The 20,316-nt window shown below is 50.4% G+C and overlaps 1 protein-coding gene across 1 annotated transcript in view; it reads right to left on the reverse strand.

Moving 5' to 3' along the window:
- The window catches only part of GRM4 (glutamate metabotropic receptor 4), a 152,163-nt gene that overhangs the window by 54,582 nt on the left and 77,265 nt on the right, over positions 1 to 20,316 (reverse strand). Inside the window, exon 5 of the mRNA XM_039536416.1 lies at positions 17,267 to 17,407. Within this exon, the coding sequence (XP_039392350.1) occupies positions 17,267 to 17,407 (141 nt within the window). The remainder of the gene's footprint in view (positions 1 to 17,266; positions 17,408 to 20,316) is intronic.

Raw genomic sequence — 20,316 nt, forward strand, 5'->3', positions numbered from 1 at the left:
GTGAAGTGAGGGCCTGTGAGGAACCATCCGAGGAGTGGTAGGAATGGTACTAGGGAGACACTGTGTGGGGACAGCATGGGGGTGAATTTTCGGGGTGTTGTGCACTGGATTGTACAGGACAGCAGTTCCTTCCAGGGCTTCTGATTCCGGGCTGGGCCTTAGGGAGACCCTGTGTGATAACTCCAGGCAGCACAGGCTGGGAGTTAGAGAACCAGAGGGAACCACAGGGTCTGTCCGACTCCAGCCGCCTGAGTCAAGAATTCCCTTTATATTCACTACGTCTCTTCTCTGCCACTGGGGGGCTCTAGGAATCAGGCTACATGTGGCAGTCCTTGCACAAGGGTAAAATGTCCCCAGGACATTCAGTACCCAACCCAGCGAGGTGCACACCTCAGGAGATTGCAACGGTCGATTAGAATTTGCAGCCAAAGGTTCAGAAGCCTGCAGTGCCTTGAGATGTGCTTCCGTCACCCCCCATGCCAGGGTGTAGCCGTGGGCGATGAAAGGTCTCTGCTCCTCCCCATTTCCGAGCAAGTTCCCAGCTCCCCACAGCACCCAGCAAAAGGGGTGAGGGAGAAGCTGCACCATGAGGGAATCCCTCCTGCACTACCTACTGGATTTCTCACGCCACTCTGTCTTCCCTACCCCACCCCGTTGTGCTAGGAACCTGGCCAAAAGACCCCAAGACGTGCCAGGCAGGAGCCCCAGTGACTCTAGCCACAGCTAAGCAGTGGGGCAATGCCAGGTTTGATCTCCCCAGAGGCTGGCCTGGAAGGGAGTCCCCTAGAGAGGCGCTGGCTAAAAGCCTCCAGGTTTGGTTACACAACCCTAAGCCTAGAGACGCTTCATGGGAAGTCCTGACCTTTTCGGGTAGGAGTGGGCCAGAGCAGCCAAGCGAAGCTCCTGATCTGATGGGGTGGGGGAATCTGTGTTTACAGGTCAGGCCTCTCTCTCTTTTCTAGCAGAGCCGGTTTGGAATCAAGATTCCGCTGCGTTCACATGGCTCATACGGAGCCCCTGGGGGGAAAACACACGTAAAATTGGAAGTTCTCAGCTCTTCTGAACCATGAATGCAAAGAAAATTCAGGGCAGGCCCCGGGGGACGGGAACTGAAGTGAAACGTCCCCTCTGCTCCCGCAAAGCGAAACCATCCTACATCCATCCTCTTTGGAACCCCTCCCTTCAGGTAGTTGAAGGCTGCTATCAAATCCCCCCTCACTCTTCTCTTCTGCAGACTAAACAAGCAGTGTTCCTTTTCTCCCCAGCCCATCCAGGGCTTGCTGCCTAGGGGGACTGCTCCAAACCCACCCAGAGAAGCCTTTGTGCTGCTTACGGTCTTCGTGTTCCCATCCCCCCAGGGCTCTGATGTGCGCAAAGCCTGGTGGCGAGGTGGCAGCTCCCAGAACCAGCTGGATGGACTGCTTTTCTCTGTACACAAATAGCCACCATAATACCTCCAGTGTCTGCGATGCTCCATTGAGACTAAAGGGCCAGAAGCCAGGAAGAGCAGAAGTGAGAGAGAGCATGGTGTGCGCGTCCCTGGAGGTAACATATGGCATCTCTTCCACCACCTAGAATGGCAGCTGCCTGCCCAGGCAAGCAGAAGGGAAGAGAGAGTCGCAAGAGTGATGTGAGCCGGTGTCCCCCTTTCCGCGCCTCTCTCTCCACCTTCACCTTGGAATGAGAGTGCGGACGCGTGCCAGACAAATGAAGCACTGAAACAAATGGATAGCGAACTGACCAACAAGATAAGATAGCATCAAGGAGGTAAACTTATAGCCCATTCTTCGAAGTTATCCATATACTTGTGGAGTACATGGAGATTACTCATGTGAAACTCATCAAGTTATCCTTTCTTCCACGTTATTGACAAGGGCTATTAATCTTCTCCCTCAGCATAGGGTCCTTCCACGCATTCATCTCTCACCAGGCAGACAAGCCACTCTATCTTGCCAAGATAATTACCCATTAAAGAAAAGGTGTAATAGACTTTACTCCAAAGCTAAGCCCCAGGGATTGCTCCCCCAGGGCCTGGCTATGTGAGGCTGCTATCTTCCAGCTAACACATGTTATGCCACCGCAGGACACTAAGCATGTCACATGCGCACTGTCCCGTCATCAGGTGATGTTGAACATGTGATATGTGCACTACACCATCAGATAAAACTGAGCACGTCATATGTGCATTGTTCCATATGCTCTCACATGACGATGAGCATGTGCTATGTGCATTGTCCTTGTACATGATCATGTGGGGCAGTGTATGCAAATACCATGTGACACGGCGAACAAGACACGGGCATTGTCACTGCGCTCTCAAGAAAGACTGAGCATGCATATGTTATCACGTGATTCTGAGCCTGTGGAATGCGCATGATCTGTCCGTTCCCCACTTTTCAGTCACTAATATAATCTTGCAGTTAAGGCACTGGCTTAGAACTCAGGACATGCAGGTTCAAGACCCCAGCTCCCAGACATCCTGTTGACTTTGGGCAAGTCACTTAATCTCTTTCCCCATCTGTATAATGGGGATAAGAATTCAGCCTTGGCTTTTTAGATGACAAACTCTTGTGTGCAAGGACTATGTGAGTACGGTGCCTAGGACAACGAGGTCCTGATCTGAACAGGGGCCTTGTGCACTCGTGAAAGGCCCTGGATCCCATTACAAATCACCCATGCTGTTCACTCTCCCAGCACTAACTGGCCCGCTCCTTGGCAGCCTGAGCACAGAGCACAAGGACTGAATTCCCTTCTTATCACTTGCAGGGCTCCCTCCAGTCAAGGTTGAGCTACATTAGCCGGGGTGCTCTCCTGCTGCTTCCATTGCAGCTTGTGCTGTAGATAAGTGGACGTCTCCGGGACTGTCAACCCAGCACCTTTCATCAGGACTAAAATGTTTTCCAAAAGGAAATGAGGTTGCGCGGGGAGAGAAAAATGCAGATCAGCGAACAGAGTTTTGCAATGGCATGTTCCAGACAAGAGTACAATAATTCACTCTGAAGCTCTCAGTAGATTACGACGGCTAAACCAATGTGACCCTGCTGATTATAATAGCTGGGTCATGCATCGTTCCACTGGTCTGATAATTAATTTTCAAGTATGCTATGCATCTAGCTGGGCACCCCTACCGAGAGCGGCCGTAGCTATCTTCTCAAGCGATGCATGAGAAAGGATTAGCAGCAATTCCGATCACATCCCCGGCACTGGCTTTCTGCTGGAGTTAATCAAAATCACTCCCTATACTTCTTTTGAGAGCTGAAGTGATGGTGCTCCAGATCACCCGCAGCTTCTGTACCACCACCTCCCCTGGCGTGAGAGTCGCCACGGAGAATAATGAATGGTCACCAGCCAAGGGGAGGCATCCACATACTCCAGTCTCTGCTTCTCCTTCAAATGATCCTGTAGAAATTTGCGCAGGAACACCGGTTGTGGGGCGCTGACATCTATTCCTGTCCTGCCTCTCCCAGCAAGAGGTGCTACATGGAGCGGGTCAGACACACTGGCCTTGGAGGAGCTCAAAACTACTTCAATCCTGGCCTCTTCCAGCCAGAGGCATCTTTCTCCTGGTGGAGAGTTTCCCTGCACATGGACAGTTCTTCACTGACTGGGCCATGTAGCGCAAAGTAGCCTTAGTGGAGCAGAGAGTCCTGCCCTAGCTTTCAGCATCGGTACAGGAAGCAGAATTGGGACTCAGTTTCCCCCTCCTTTCATGGCTTCCTATGTGCACCAGCAATTCAGCAAGGGGCCACAGTAGCTGGCAGCAGTGAAACCATTTCCTAGTGGGAGCCCAGCTTGAGCCTCAATTTCCAGAGCTGCTGAGCCCCCGCCACCCCCACTGACTTCAGGCAGAGTCGCGGGCGCTCAGCACCTCCGCAACCCAGACTCCAGGTACATCACGTCCCACATCTAAAACAATGGAGGCATGAGCAGCCTCTTTAGAAAGCAACTTGCCCACAGTGACGGAGCTAGTGCAGGAGCCCAGATTCCCAGCCAGGGATCTCTCAACTCCCTCCAAGCCAGCCTCATCTGACTTATCCACTTAAGCAAGAGGTGCCCAGGACAAATCCTCACATATGTTCGCCTGACTGATATATGCTGCGGAGGAAAAAAACACCGCCACTACCACATCAGCAGGAGACCAGGGAGGAACGAAAACATAAAGGCAAAAGAACACGAAGAAGATCAGCCCACAAAAAATCCCCCCTCCATCCACATTAATATTCAGCATCCATCAGTATGCCTGATCCTAGCTGCTTCACAGCTGCGTGGAGGATCCCCGGCCCAATTTCAAGGCAGCATTAACATTCAACCTTGCAAAAGTAAGGTCATTAATTAGCTATCTAGTAAAATAAAAAAAAAAATAGCCAGTGGCCACTGGGAAAACTCTTCTGGCCTGGAGCTGTCTGCTTGGTTTGGGGTTCTGAACCCCACCCCCAGCCACATGCCCTCCTGTCCCCCCTCAAGATCCCCATTACTGCCCTTCTGCTCCTCAGACCCCATTGCCAGTTCCTCTGCAGGTCTCATTATAGCAGCATCCCCCACACCACCTCTTTCCTGTACTGATGAGCCTGTGAATTATTCAAGAGGCAGCAGCAGCAGCCAAGGAGCCTCTTTGGCCCGTTTGCGCGGGCCACACACGTGGCAGAGTAAGAGAGGAGCGCCAGGAGCCACCGCCAGTTCAAAGACAGAGCATCTGTAGCCCCTGCTTCCATGGGGAATGTGGGGCTGTGGGAGACAGGCGAGATGGGAGAGGTGTCTTGGCTACCACCAGCGAGAGAGGAGAAGGGTCCCCACTAGATCCTAGCCAGACTGGAGAGGAGTCCCAGTTTGTGAAAGGCTGAAAACCACTGCCTTAGGCGTTCCAAGTGAGCGTAGGCTGTGGGATGGGTCACAGAGAGACAAGAGGAGGACTGTATGACAGATGCAGGATTTCTCTCGCCCTTTACGGGAGCGGGGGCATTGCTGGAATGAGAGTGGTGAGAGGCGGGAGGTGACCGCAGGAATCGGTGGTTATGTGAAGCAATAAGGGCACTCATATCCCGTTGCTATTAGAGGAGGTAAATTCACCAACACATCACAGTGATAACACCACACACACCATTTGAAGACATCCTAATTGTGTCCTGGGGCACAATGAGCCAGACAAGAAGAGGCAGGAGTGACAATTGGGGGAACCGACTCGCAGAGGATTCGCACCCATCAAAGCGCAGCAGCTACCGTTACTACGGAGACCGCAGCCTTTGTTTGCAGGTTGTAAACTGTAATTGAAACGAATTTTCAAGGTTGAGATAATCAGAAGCCCCTAAAAAAAAAAAAAGGAAAGGAAAAGGGGAAAAAATAGAAAAGAAAGGGAAAGACAAGAGGAAAAGAATTTTGTTTCAAAAAGCCATTCCAATGGACAAAGAAAACTACAAACAGCGGGGGTTGCCGTACCCCGGGGGGGGGGAGGGGGTATGCTTAAGTGTATTTTAACACAGCAACATTTTCTCTTCATTTATTGAATTAGGAAACCTCTCCCCAACTCCTCTCTGTCTGTCTCAGCTGAACATACATTTCCAGTCCATACAATGCTCTGATAGCAGAAGGCCTGTCTCCCACTGCACATACCCTATTTAACGCTTCCCAACGATGCCTGCCAACACACCAGGGGCCAAATTCTCTACCGGGCAGTTTTTTCAAGGGTTTGGCCCCCACAACCAGGGCCAGCTTTTCTAAACAGCTCTGCAGCTCCCATTGGGACACGGGTGGGCAGATGTTCTACAGAGCTCAGCACCCAATGGGCAAGGTGTGAGGCTCGTAGACCAGGTGCCGGCTTATGCCAAGGTCCTTAGGCCTCAAGCGAACACACTCAAGTGCATAGCTAGAACTAGTCTGACTCACCTGTGTGGGAGCACTGCGAAAATAGATATTACAATGGTAACAATGTTTCATCTTTAGACTTTTGCTTGTAAGTTGCTGCACGCATTAATTTACTTACAATATCTGAAACCCATGCTGCAAGGTAATACTTAAGCGTCTATTCTGTAACTGTAAATCCAGTCCAGAAGGAAACATCACCAAGTGCAAAATACTGGGTTGCACCCATGAGGAGGGGTTTTCTCCAGCCCATCAGGAAGGCCTATTGAATCCATTGTAAGCCAAGGACTTCGTTGATTGCTCCCAGCACACCCATGAAGAGGGGGATGAGCCAAAGTGCTTGTCCCATCAGCTTGGAATCTAGGGAGAGGGGGATAAAAGTCCCTGACCTGAAGGAATTAGGGTCTTTTTATGCCGTTTGAATTCTAAGGGGCAAAGATTCCTAAACCTGAGCAAGAGATTAACCTGGGTTAGCCCTAGAGGATTTATAGCCCTGGCATATTTCAGTGGCTCTATCACTATCTGAAACTTAAGATTGCAACGCATTTGTGTGTGTATGGTCACCTGTTTTAACCTTGTAAATAACTTTTCTTAGTTAAAAGTGACAAAGAGTCCTGTGGCTCCTTCTAGACTAATAAATGAATAAGAGCATAAGCTTTCATGGGTGAATACCCACTTCGTCGGATGCATGTAGTGGAAATTTCCAGAGGCAGGTATAAATATGCAGGCAAGAATCAGTTTAGAGATAATGAGGTCAGTTCAATCAGGGAGGATGAGGCCCTCTTCTAGCAGTTGAGGTGTGAACACCAAGGGAGGAGAAACTGCTTTTGTAGTTGGCTAGCCATTCAGTCTTTGTTTAATCCTGATCTGATGGTGTCTTAGTTACTAAATCCTTCGTTTACTACAGGATTGGCTTCAAACGTTGTCTTTGATGAGAGATCTAAGGCACAAATCGACCTGGGGTAAATGACTAGCCTTTTGGGACTGGGGGCAACCTGAATATTTTGTGATTTTTGGTGTAAAGTGACCATATATCCCAGAGTCGAGCTTGCTTCGGTGGCCAGATAGATCGGAGTACCCAAGGGCACTGTCTGTGACCCCATGTTAAGGCTGCTATAGTGCCTGAGGAGTTTACATGTGTTACTTGGCTGGTGACATTTAAGTGTAGAACTCACAACCAGGTTGGGGTTTGTGCCCTGCTTCCTAACAGTCTGCCCTGAAGCTCATGAGACATGCCAGACAACATGATGCAGGGCTCTCCTGGAAATAGGATGGCCAGACAACAAGTGTGAAAAATCAGGATGGGGTGGGGGGATAATAGAAACCTATATAAGAAAAAGACCCAAAAATCAGGACTATCCCTATAAAATCAGGTCACCTGGTCACCCTACCTGGAAATCTGAACACTTATTTTGGTGCCTAACTGGGAGCTGAGCTCTCTTGAAAATCTGGCCCTAAATGTAATGAACTTTGGGGCACTTGGTTTCCTTGGAACCATAAGATTCTCACTCTATTGGTTCAGATCAGGAAGGGATTTTTTTATTATTTTTTTTGCACAAGGGAAAGCATATCACTGTGGATGGAGTCTTTTCTGGTCATGGTGACTATGGTTGAAGTAGCTTGCTGACATTCTGACTGTTGTGGCTTGTCATTATGTTTTAATCATCAGCCCATTTCCCCGGCTAACCCCCGCCCGAGACAGATGATGACAGAAATGCCATTTTCAGAGGCTTCTCTGCTGAGACAAACTGTGAAAGCTCCTGCTCATGTGAACCAGCGGGGCCAAAATCTAATTATTTTAATAGCAGGTGGAAGTTCAGTCTAACAGTCTGAGTGCAAGGCTAAGAATCAGAACTCCTGGGTTCTATTCCCAGCTTTGCCACTCATTGCAAAACCTTGGCCAAGTCACTTTTACTATTATAATTTGTTTCTATTACCATAGTACGTAGAAGCCCCAGGACCCAGTTGTACTAGGTGCTGTACAAACACAGAACAAAAAGACAGCCCCGGCCCCAAAGAGCTTGCCGTTTCTGTGCCTCAGTTTCCCTATTCATAAAATGGGTAGAATACCTGCTTAACAGGGATGTTGCGAGGCTTCATTTCCTCAGAAAGAAGGGGTTAGAGAAGGAGCAAAACATTATTTAGTACGGCCAAGGATCTGCCATGACTTAGATCCCAATTCAGGAAAACACTTCTGTTTGGGAACATGCTTATACCCAAAGTACGTGCTTTCCTGCATTAGGGCCTTATTCCCCAAGCAAGAGCAATGAAGTTGGGGTAGATTGGGCCAGATCCCCAGCTGATGTAAATCAGCATCAATCTACTGAAGTCAACAGAGCTGCCTGATTTCCACCAGCTGAGAACCTGGCCCTAGAGCCGTAGGATTTTGATGCAAGAGCAATTGAAACAGCAGTCTGGAGAGAGTTTCACTGGGAGATTGAGGGTTTGCTCAAACCTAAGGGAAAACCCAGGGGCATGAACCCCAAACAGAACAACTCCAAAGGAAACATTTGCACAACCCTGGGAAGCGAGACCAACCAGCTCCAGGCATCCAGATTATTTATTGCCAGCTGTAAGCGCTATTATTTCCCCTCTCTGTTTATCTGGTAAACAATCACGCTGGAGACAATTTATTTGTGGAGAGATTCAGATAATTTAAAGACGATCCCTAGGATATCTGTCATGGCTCAGGATTTCAACTGCCTCCGTTGATACTGTGCCCTTAAAATACCATGTGTAATGCTACATTATTATTAAGATGAAGAGCTCAGCAGTTTGTGGCAACTGACAATGCAACCAGTGGGTCGCTTCCCGGTGCTGGAGGGTTTCCGGAGCCAATAGCGCTGAAGTGTTCCTTAAGGTCATGGCCAGGTTTTGCATTTCATGAAGGCACAGACACTATGCAAATATTAGTGTATGCAGATAACAAGCACTGCTAAGGGGAAGAGACAACGGGAAGGAGAGACGGCGAGATGGAGGCAGGAGAGACGGCAAGATAGAAAGGACGCAGGGTATAGGGGAAAGAGACAACCCTTCACCACAATTTGTTTCCTTTACCTTTTGCGTTTTGTCATTAACACAGCCTATAAACTCTTCAGGGCAAGGTTTGTCTTCTTAAAGCTTGATGTCCCTCTACCACCATGCTTCATGTACTGCATGTTGGGTGAGAACAGGTCTATTAAACCAAACCAGATCTGTATTTCTATCTCCGGAGCTACACCACCTGCAGCTTAATCTTCCTAGCCATGTGCACACAGACCGACTTCCTGCTGCCTCAACCAAACTTTTCCCTCCCTCTGCTTACCAGTCCCCTGCAGGCTACAACACAGCACAAAAGGACCTAGATCCCTGAATGGGACCTGTAGGTGCTACTGGAATATAAACAAATAAAAAGGAAAAAGGTCCAACCAGCGTGGGAGTGGGGTGATTTTCTTAAAGAGTTCCATGCACGTGCCCCCGATGTAGGGGCCTGGTTTCCCAATGCCTTGCCCCATGTGTGGTCATTTCTATCGTTCTGGTTCCCACGGGCGTGAATGACAACATGTGGCACGAGGCAAGGAGTCAAATGCAGCATCTACTCTAGTGGCTCTGATGCAGCTCAGCCAAGCGCCTTCGACAGGAAATAAGGACACATGGTTCCTTCTGCAGCCCTTGTCATGAATGTGCCATATCCTCAGGTTTGACGTGGGGCTGCACATCTAATTTAACTCCACAAACACGTCATTGTTCATGGTACCTGGGGAAAGACATCACACCCCTGTCAGGTCACAGGGTGGGGGGTGGCAAGGGGAATTTACTACTGGGGGGTGGCCATGGCTTTCCTCCCCAGGAGGCATGATGCAAGCACTGGGAGATCAACTATGCAGAGCCATGGAGATTCATCACCTTGGACATGTCCACAAAGGGCTTGATTCTAGGGGATACTAAGTACCCTCTGTTCTCACTGAAGTCAAAAGGAGGTGCAAGGGGCTCAGCACGGCTCAGCTCCATTGTTTGTGGCCACATCAAGGGATTCCCCCCCTTCCCTTTCCTTTCATTGGGTTTCACTCTTTGGAAACCTATTCAGAAAAGCCGATTTACAGTGTCAGGGCCCAGAACCCCTTTCCCGCTGGATGACACAGCCCCCAAACCTGCTATTCATTTATCGCCCAGATGCATTAAGGAGCAGAGCACTGGGACCGGTGGGTGCTGGCTCCGAGCTCTTCTGAATACCTGACCCACAGGGCATAGGACAAAAGATGAGCATCTGGCTTTCACGCGTCCCTCAGGACAGCCAGCAGTGCACATCTCAGGACTTGTCCGCATGACATCACACCTCCATCTCGCTAGCATGGGGACATCTCACACATGGGGCACTGTCCAAGTGAAGTCGCACTGGCATTGTATCCACCAGGAGATGTCACTAGTGCACATTGCTATCAGTGGGACATGCGGAGCCTGGGATAGAACCCAGGAATCCTGAGTGCCAGCCCCCTGCTCATTCCTAGACAACAGTCCCTGCCAAAGCCTGGAATAGACCCTAGGACAGATGAGCCCCTGCTGCCTGCTCTCACCACTTCCTCCCTGATCAGGAATAGACACCAGATGTCCTGATGTCCAGTCCAACACCCTAACCAGTGCCTCTTACGTTGCAACTCTCGCCAGATGAAGGTGCTATGCAATACTCCTGCTATATTTAGAACAAGCCCAAACACGCAGTCTCTGGAGAAGAGCACTTCTGGTGTTTGAGATGATCCTTGCAAACCACCTTGATACACTCATAATGCACAGATGCAGACGACGCATGCATCCTGTACAGACCCAGAGAGCTGAAAGCACATTCTGTGGTGCAGGCAGAAATGAGCCGATGAAAAACAACTCAGTAGCTGTTCCAGAGAGTGGACCCCACGAGCCAGGTGGGGTTAGCTCAATTTCATTTCATCTCATTTCACACTTGGTGTCTTTTACATGCCCCTGCTGCCTTTGCAGAGACGTCAAAGTCCTGGGCCTCCCCCGGTTCCTGCCTCCTAGGAGGGGAAAGAGATTTCAGAGTCACCAGCTGCAGCCAGGCTGGTGGGGGGGGGGGGCATCACCCTTCCGGATGCAGACAGAGCAAAACAAAGGTTATTTCGGTAAACTGGGTGCAAACAAACAAACAAACAAACATGTTTTTCAATACAGCCAAATGTCAGGTCACGGGTCTAGGAACAGAAACTGTAGGCCATTCTCACAAGATGCGGGACTCTCTCCTGGGAAGTGGTGACTCTGAAAAAGACTTGGGGGTTATGGTGCTTAATCAGCTGAACACAAGCTCCCCGTGTGATGCTGTGTCTAAACAGGTTAATGTGATCCTGGGAATCATGAACAGGGGCATCTTCAGGGAAGTACAGAGGTTATTTTACCTCTGCATTTGGCACTGAGGTGACCACTGCTGGGACAGCGACAGTTCAAGAAGGATGTTGAAAAACTGGAGGCAGCTCAGAGAAGAGCCACAAGACTGATTAAAGGATTAGCAAACCTGCCTTATGGTGCTAAACTCAAGGAGCGCGATCTGTTTATTTTAACAAAGAGAAGGTTAAGGGGTGACTTCATCGCATTCTCAGAGTACCTTTGTGGGGAACAAATATTTGATAACGGGCTCTTCAAATCGAGCAGTGAAAGATCTAACCCGATCCAACCGCTGGAAACAGAAGCGATACAAATTCAGCCTGGAGATAAGGTGCACATTTTTAACAGGGAGGGTAATTAACCAATGGAGCAATGTACCAATGGTTGTGGTGGATCCATCATCACTGCAGATTTTAAAATCAAGATTGGATGTTTTTCTAAAAGATCTACACTTCCTATGCTATGCAGAAGGTCAAACCAGGTGATCACAGTGGTCCCTTCTGGCCTATCAGCCAGGAATTTACTGAACCAGACCCTTTGCATAGGAGGCAGAATGGAGATTGGGAGTGGGCCGAGCAGGGGCAATGCAAGTTCTTCTGTAGCGCCCCTGCAGCTTGCTCAGCCAAAGCGCAAATGAGTTCAAAAGGGGACAGGGCAACTGGCCTGAGATAGGATGGGAGTGGAAGGAATACGTGGTATTACGGGGAATCTCCGAGAGGCCTATAAAGACACTCCCACCCCAGAAAAAGAAAGAAAAGCTACTGGTAACTCAGGGTTTTTCAGTAATTATTACTACTCTAGGTATTATGGTAGCTCCTGCATGCCTCCACTGAGATCTAGGCCCCCTGTGCTGAGCATTGTACAGACCCTGCATCGAAGACCTGACAATGCAAGCAGACAAGACACGAGTTGGGAGAAAAGGCACATTGTTACCTGCACTTTACAGACAGGGAACTGAGGCAGAGAGAGATTAAGGGGAGGATTTTCCAAATCCTCTGGCTCTTCTGAAAAATCCAGCCCCAAGGTCATCCAAGAAGTCCACGGCCGAGCCAGGATCGGAACACAGATCTCCTTAGTCTCCATCCTGTGCCTTAGCCTTGAGACCATCCTTCCTCTCGTAAGCATGTTCCCTTCCCCCGTGAGAGTCGTTCACTGTGCACCCATATCATCCCGGGCTACGACGTGGTGCAATACAACCAAACCAGAATCCTCCCCCCCACAACTGTGAATCTGTGTAAGTTGATCTGATCACATGAATGGAGAGGGGCAAAATGCCAGTGATATTTTCTGGGTTTCCACTTCAAAACAGGAGCCTCTTCAAGGGAAATGGGCCCAGTTAAAAAACTGTCAGGATTTCACTGAGATGAAGATCCATTTGCACCTTGAAACAGGAAGAAATTCTAACCTTGGTGCACTTTGGTGCACCACCAGCCACCTTGCCAATCCCCCTCCCCCCCAAGCAATGTCTCTGGATCATAAAATGGCTGTGGGCAAAGCCATGAATTTTCCAAAATTTCACCCCCACACACACACAAATAATTTTCAGCACCAGCCAGCACAGACTGGTAGAGACAGACCCACATCCCTGCCCTGCTGGGTTCCCATGTGGCATGGCACTCCAAGGGTTAAGATGGTTTCCCTTAGGGGCTCATAGGTGAGCTAGCATATGTCCTGAAATCTCTCCTTGTCTCAGTCTGAGAGCCCAGCTGTTATCTGTCTTCCCCCAGCACCAGGCAAGCAGTAAATCTCTCCAATCCTTCAGTAAACATGTCACCTCCTTGAGCCTCCAACCGTCACCTCAACGGCAGGGCTGTCACCAAGACAGATTCCCTATTTGCCTTGTTTACTGCTCTCATCCCTAGCTGGCCCGGGCTAAAAATGCAGATGGGTCAGGTAAGAAGGGGAGGTCAGGGTGGTGGCTGAGTGCCAGGGTCCTTTGTGGTCAGGGACAGGTAGGGACCTAGATTGGGACACACGTCACTGGTTGGAACAGCCCAGCTCCAAAAGACGACGGGGCCCGATTCGCCCCTTGCGCCTGTGTCATTTTCACGCTGGAATCACTCCTGCTTTACGCCAGCACAAGGGAGAGGAGAAACCATGCAAATGCACACCTTGCCTCCTAGAGCTGCAAGGAGCTCCCTTGGCTTCCATTCTGCTGGGGCTTCCCAGGCCCTTCGAGAGCCCCATCCTCACAGCACAGAGGGGACAGCGGGCTCATACCGAACAAGCAACAGATGCATTTGGACTCCCCTGTAATGCCCATGGGCCTGCAGTCCATACCAGGGCAGCGTACAATCAGATACCGATATCTAGACTAGGCTTCAGGCTACCCATGGGCAGAGACCATGTCTGCCTCTATTCTATACTGTGCTGACACATCCCCCCTGCCAGCCAGGGAAGACACGTTATCCAGCCATGCACAAACATGGATGCAAAATGACAGATTCCCTGGTGCTTGCCACCTTTTGCCTCCAGCACCAATTAAAACATTTCTCTCCATAACACTACTTAGCCTCACGGGGAAATGCAGTGAAAAGTTGTTCTTAGAGGGGAAAAAAAGAAACCCCGGAGACACTGGCTGCCATGTAAATGATACCGAGTCCTGGAGCCAGGGGCACAGAAAGTGACTGGAGCCCTTTATCTCAAGGCTGTCAGACCGGCTCCTGCTCCTTGCCAGACGCTCCATTGCAGCTGCGGTTCAGAGTGCTTGCCACAGGGCAAGGAGCTAGACTGGGTGCGCTACCCGAATGCCAGAATCTGCAGCAAGCAAAGCGGCCCCCGACATGGGGCCAGATCCTCAGCGGGTGTGAATCAGTGCAGTTCCCTCACCACGGCCGGTTTACACCGGCTGTGGATCTGACCCGAGAGGAAGCATTAATGCAAACCCAGCGCAGGGCAATCTTAGGGCTCAAGAGTGAGGACAGGTGTGTGGCTGGAAGCTAGTTTGAAGGTACATTGGAGAGAGGGTGAGATCATTGCTTGGGGGCACAGAGCGTAGGCGGACAAGGTGGCTGTGATTCTCAGTGGCCCCCAGGCTCCTTCACATACCCCCTGGCAGTGTGAAGGGCACTTGGAGGGAGCGTAAATGTAATTTACGCCAGATTTAAGGCCTCTTTGTGCTGCTGGAGCAGCATAAAGGGGCCTGGGTGTAAATGGGAATCAGACCCATGCAGCACTGTGAGTGTGAGAGAGAGAGAGAGGGATGGGGAAAGGCAGGGCCAGCAGACGCACAGCGCGTGGGCTCATACTCAGCTATTGTGAAGGGATGAACCCTGTGGCACTGCACCAGTTGACACCAGCAGAGAAAGCAGCCAGCCCAGCAGCCATATGCCTCAGTCCAGACCCATCTCTAGGCAGGAGTACAGGCTCCGTGCTCCATTCAGCCCTTGTTTTCTCTACCAAGGCGGCTGTCGAGCTAGACAGACAGTGCCAGTGGCGAGGGCGGCTTTTAGCTCTGGCCCTGCGGCGATGGGCACGTTATGTGTGTGCTCAAAAAAATCACAGTACTGCCCTTTGCCCAGCAGCATCTGTGCGGAGAGCTCCCAGCTCGTTCCACCAAACAGCTCGCAGAAGCATCACTAAACCAAATTCCAGCGCGGGGGTGAAATGTTCCCTGCCCCATCTCCAGCCCCCTTTGCAATGTGCTTACAGATTAACATGCTGCCAGAATGGGAATGGTCAACACGGCGCTATCGCTCAAGGCACAACCTCGTTGGGAAATTAGCGGCTTACACCAAAGGATTTACAAGCAATCACAGCCATTCACAGGCGGAAGGAGGGATCACCCAGTCACCCATTGCAGCTTGGGCTCTCAAGCCTAGGGGCTTAGAAGGGTTTCAGAGCCTGAGCCGCAATATCCATACTGCTACCGTTAGCACGCTAGTGCCAGCCCCATTACCACAACTTTGTCTACCTCGCTGTCAAGACGCACTGTAGACATCCCCTAGCTGAGTCTGGGGTTGAACTTGAGATGCTAACCCAAGTTAAATGCCGAGTTGCTGCGTCTTCACTGCTGTTTTAACTGCAGTGTTAGCCAATGTGGGTTCAGAACGTGCCTTTTGTTCGCAGGGCGGACACACACTGAATCGTGGTGGGTCTGAGATCCCAGAAAACAGTGCTGAGCACCTCATTGGCTCTAGGTGGAGGAGGCAGAGGGGACACAAGGGTGATGAGAAAAAGAGTGAGAGATGGAGTGAGAAAGGCGGCACATGCATTTCAGTGGGTGTGAGGGTGCATGCAAATGAGCACATGTGCAAACATCTGAGTGTGCGTGTGTTAAAGCATGGCTGGGTGTGTGCTCACATACATGCAGAGGAGTGTGATTTGTGCAGGGGTTACAGCAGATCTGTGTATGGCACATGGACATTACAGGTTATCTGTGTGCGCGGAGACCGTGAGCGCCATGCATAGGTGCCTATCAGTGTGAGACTATGCTCACAGTCGCACCCAGTACACTGCCAAATTGACAGCTTCTGAAAGGGCCCCGTGTCGGTCTGATCTGGGTTGCTCGCCTGGGCAGTTTTCGATGCATGGCCTAGTTGAAAGACATGATGCAACTCACGCTGTGGCATTCCCAGCTGCGGGTAAAGCATTAAACACTGAACAGGAGCAGAGGGGGCTAAGAGAGATTCCTGGCTGTCAGCTCCCATTTCAGAGGAGAATCAAAGGCAGCTCCAAACCAATGAGGAGCAGAACCAGGCAGATCTGAGAGGCTGGAAGAGGAAACCAAAAGGAAACATTTTTAAAGCCGCTCCAAGTAGTATGAGTGTCTTGAATATTTTCTATCATCTAGCGGGCTGGAGGGACATTTCTATGGCTCTGCCTCCCTACCCAGCGCAACTCTCTAACCTGTCTGAATGCATTTTTTAATAAACTATTTTCAACGAGTTTTCTCAAGGGAATAAAAAAGTTGCCAACAACTTGGCAAGGAACTGTGCAGATGAATCTGGTGGTTTAACAGAAATTTACGAGCAGACAAGAGGAAGAATTTGTGCAAAGGGAAATTAATGCCTAAGGGAAGGGCTGTTTGGTGGGAAGGAGACCCTGAGGAGAGAGCAGAAAGGCCCCCCCGGGAGGAGAGGGGATCTGCAAAAGGAGCTTAGGGAGGTGGTTAGGTAAGTGCAATCGATGCTATTTTACTGCTCATGAGAGATGAGGGATTCCACAGCTTTCCCACCCCAGCAGACAACATGTCCCAGTCCTGCCCAGCCACAAGCCCTGCTATGTCTGTCCTCAGCCCCCACTGCCCTGCCAACGTAGCTCAATCCTGACCAGCAGCCCTCCCGGCTATTCCAGCCTCACACCTTCCACCCTCCTCTGCCAATGCACAAGGATTACAACCCATATAATACATGCCTGCTTCTCCAGTCCCTAGCTCCCAGGCAGTCCTCCCCATGTACCCTAATCCTGACCGGTAGTACCCCCTCACTAGTCACATCCTTAGTTCCTGCCCAGATCTTTTAGTGCACCCTAAGCTTGATCTACAACACCCCTGCTATTCCAGCCCTGGACTCCCCACACAGCTCTGCCAATGCACCTCAGTCCCCACCTGTAGCACCCCCAGATATTGCAACACTAGACCCCACACACATCTCCCTCTGCCACATCACCTCTTTCTAGCCCTATCCGCCTGATTGTCTCTGTAGGGTAGAGATTGTGAGAGGTTGAGTCCAACAGCACTGGTAAGGGGGTTGTTCATGATATGCACAAATGCCCACAGAGCTGTATGGGTCATAGGATGGCCATCTAGGCCCCGTTGCATGAGCCCCATTTGACCCCAGATGTCCAGGGCTGAGAGGTCTGTCAGAACGTCATCTCCACTTACCCAGCAGAGTGACTCATGAACACAAATGACAAACCCCACCGGGCTTCTTCCAGGCTGCTCCAGTCTATTTTCACAGGGAGTCCCTCACCTTCCCTCCCTCCTGGGACACCAGAGTTCCCCTTGTAACATGGTCACAAAGGGCCCCTTCTCCCACTCCTTCTGGCGCTGGCCCAATGGGGCTCCGCTCCAAACCCCTCCCATTCCCACCCCACCTCTTACTCGTGCATTTCTTGACGTTGCTGCCCTTCTTCAGCGCGTGCCGACTCAGCTTGCAGTGGAAGTTGTCCTCCCAGAACTCAGCAAACCAGATGTTCCGCCGGTTATTGTCCAGTGTCCGGCTGGAGAAGTATCGGTCGAAACCTGCCAAGAGAAACAATAGAGAGAAGCGTGAAATCCCAGAGTCAGCCGGAACAGGCGCAGCTGAGTCTGAAACAAGTTGGAGAGGGAAAAGGCAAGTGAAGGGTGAAGGGACCATTCCAGGGAACCACAAAAATTGTCCTGGGCAGAAAGTGACAGAGCAGCCAGGGAGACGCATCATCACGGGCTACAATGGGAGATGAAAGCCCTCAGCAGCACCTCCCATCTCTGCATTCTGCAAGCCTGGACCCAAGGGTTGCATGGACTGGGGTAATATTTAGGTCATTTGGCCAACTTGTAGCTTAGAATGAGGGAAGGGACCTGGGACCAGCTGAGATGGGCTCTGGGAGGGGAGGATTCTGGGCCGGTTAATGTGAAACGGATTTTGGTGGCGCTACCATGTTTTACACCAGCCAAGGACGTGGCCCTCTTGAGTATAATCCCTGGGAGATGATGTCCTGGACTTGGATATTTCACAGAATTACAGAAATCTAGTCTGGAAGGGACCTCAGGAGGTCGTCTAGCCCATCCCCCTGAGCTGAGGCTGGGCCAAGTAAACCTAAACCACCCCTGACAGGTGTTTGTCCAACCTGTTCTTAAAACCCCTCAGTGATGGGGATTCCACAACCTGCCTAGGTCACCTGTTCCAGTGTTGACCTATCCTTAGACTTCAAAAGGTTTTCCTAATACCTACCCTAAATCTACCCTGCTGCAAACTGAGTCTATTGCTTCTTCTCCATCTCCGCCCAGGGTAGTACAACAGTTGCTCACCTTCCTCTCAACGACCTTTTACATAGAAGACCCGCTATCAGGCCCCTCCTCAGCTTTCTCTTCTCTAGACTGAACTTGCCCCCATTTTTCCTCCTACGTCGCATTTTCTAAACCTCTTATTTTTGTTGCTCTCCTCTAGACTCTCTCCAGTTTGACCCTTGAAGTGTGGTGCCCAACACTGGACTCTTGCTGAGACCTCACCAGTGCCAAGTAGAGCAAAGTGATTCCCTCGCATGTCTTACCTACGCCACTCCTGTTAACAGACCCCAGAAGGACATTTGCTGCAGCATCACATGGCTGACTCAGTGACTTAGCTGTTCACTACAGCCCACAGACGCTTGTCTGCAGTACTGCTGCCAAGCCATTTATTCCCCCTTTTTTGTATTTGGGAATTTGATTTTTTCCCCTTCTTAATTGTAGTACTTTGCACTTGTCTGTATTGAACATCATCTTGTTGATTTCAGACCCATCCTCCAATTTACCAAGATCATTCTGAAGTCTAATCCCTGTCCTCCACAGTGCTTGCAACCCCTCCCAGTTTGTGTCATCTGCAAATTTAATAAGCGCACTCTCCATTCCATCATCTAAGTCATTAAGGAAACTGAATAGTATTTGACCCAAGACAGACCCCTGTGGGACCCCAGTAGATTGATCCTTCAAGTTTGACAGAGAACCATTGATAACTACTCTTTGAATATGGTCTCAACCAGTTGTGCACCCACCTGATGGTAATTTCATCTAGATCGTATTTCCCTGCTTTGCTTATAAATGCAACAGCATAAATAACCCTCAACACTTCATACATCCCCAGTGGGCAAGATAAGATTATTGCAAGCAGCTTGACACTAAGCCTTCCAAAAAAAAAAAAACTAACCCAAAAACCCAGGCGCATACTGGCCCAGTGCATGCAATTGTGTCTCCTTGAACAGCTGCAATGACTCTGCAGCTTATTCTCTCACAATTAACTTTTATTTTCCCCGCCACACTCCAACCCCAAACTTGGCCCCTTAATGCAACTGCAGCTCTTGGAATGGATTCTGGGTACAACCACCTGGGAGGAAAAACCTGAACGAGACCCTCTGCCCTCCCCTGGAATGGGCTTTGAGAATAGCATCTGCCAAGGCCCCATCTGCCAATGAGTGCCATTGGTCTTTATGCATAGGGTCAGATCCTGATGTCCCCTTATGCAGGCCAGGAGAGAACTGTTGAGGTCCCACTGCTTATGGGGGCAGCATTCCAGAAGCCTGAAAAGGGAATGCAACCTCCTACCATGCCCCACAGAGCCCACGGCGGGAGGGCTACCTCCACTGCAGATCTTGAGGGGACGTGGGAGGCAGGAGAGGGTAAGGGAGGACCTGGGGCAGAAGTCAGCCCCTCCATGGAACAGCTAGAGGGCTGCTCTACTGTTTAGGAGGGAGGGTTTCTTCTCCCCTCCCAGCCCCATAACCTGGTGGCTTAGGCTGTGCATTGAGTAGACGGTTTCCCCCAAAGCACGGGATGCAGGGGACAGAGCGTAGGTAGACTCTCAGTCGGCTTTTATTACAGTCTCTTGCAAGAGGCAAGAGCCAAGATAAAGGAGGATTGAGAGGAAGCCCGGAAGAGGCTGGCAACAGTGGGTAATGAGACAAGGCTGTGATGGAACGGAATTCAGTGCAACGAGGTACAAGGCATGGCATGCTGGAAGGAATAACGTGAACCGTCGCTACACAGTGATAGGGTCTGAATTACCTGTAACCTCTCAGGGGAAAAAAAACATCCAGGTGCCATTGTGGACACCAGTCAGTGGAGGGGCCTGCTCTCTGCTTTGAAAAGCCAGCAAGAAGCATTCAAGGCAACACGGGAAAGATGAGGGCATTATAGAAACTGACAGCACCATTCTCCCACTAAATGCCATGGGGCAACTCCCCAGTGGGTGCAAACTGGCACAGCTCTCGCTGTCAGCGGAGCCACACCGATTTACACCAGCCGAGGATCCGTTCGGTCACGTATTTAGTTGTGCTGACTTTCTCTCAAAAGAGAGGGCAAGGATGATAAAAGGCATCCGAGTGGGAGAGCGCAAAGGGCATCTGAAGCAGGAAAGAGGAAAAATATGACAAAAGACAAGCACGATGGAGGGGCTGAAAATAACGCGGAACACAGAG

Source organism: Mauremys reevesii, linkage group 4 (genome assembly GCF_016161935.1).
Source record: "Mauremys reevesii isolate NIE-2019 linkage group 4, ASM1616193v1, whole genome shotgun sequence".
Taxonomy (NCBI): domain Eukaryota; kingdom Metazoa; phylum Chordata; order Testudines; family Geoemydidae; genus Mauremys; species Mauremys reevesii.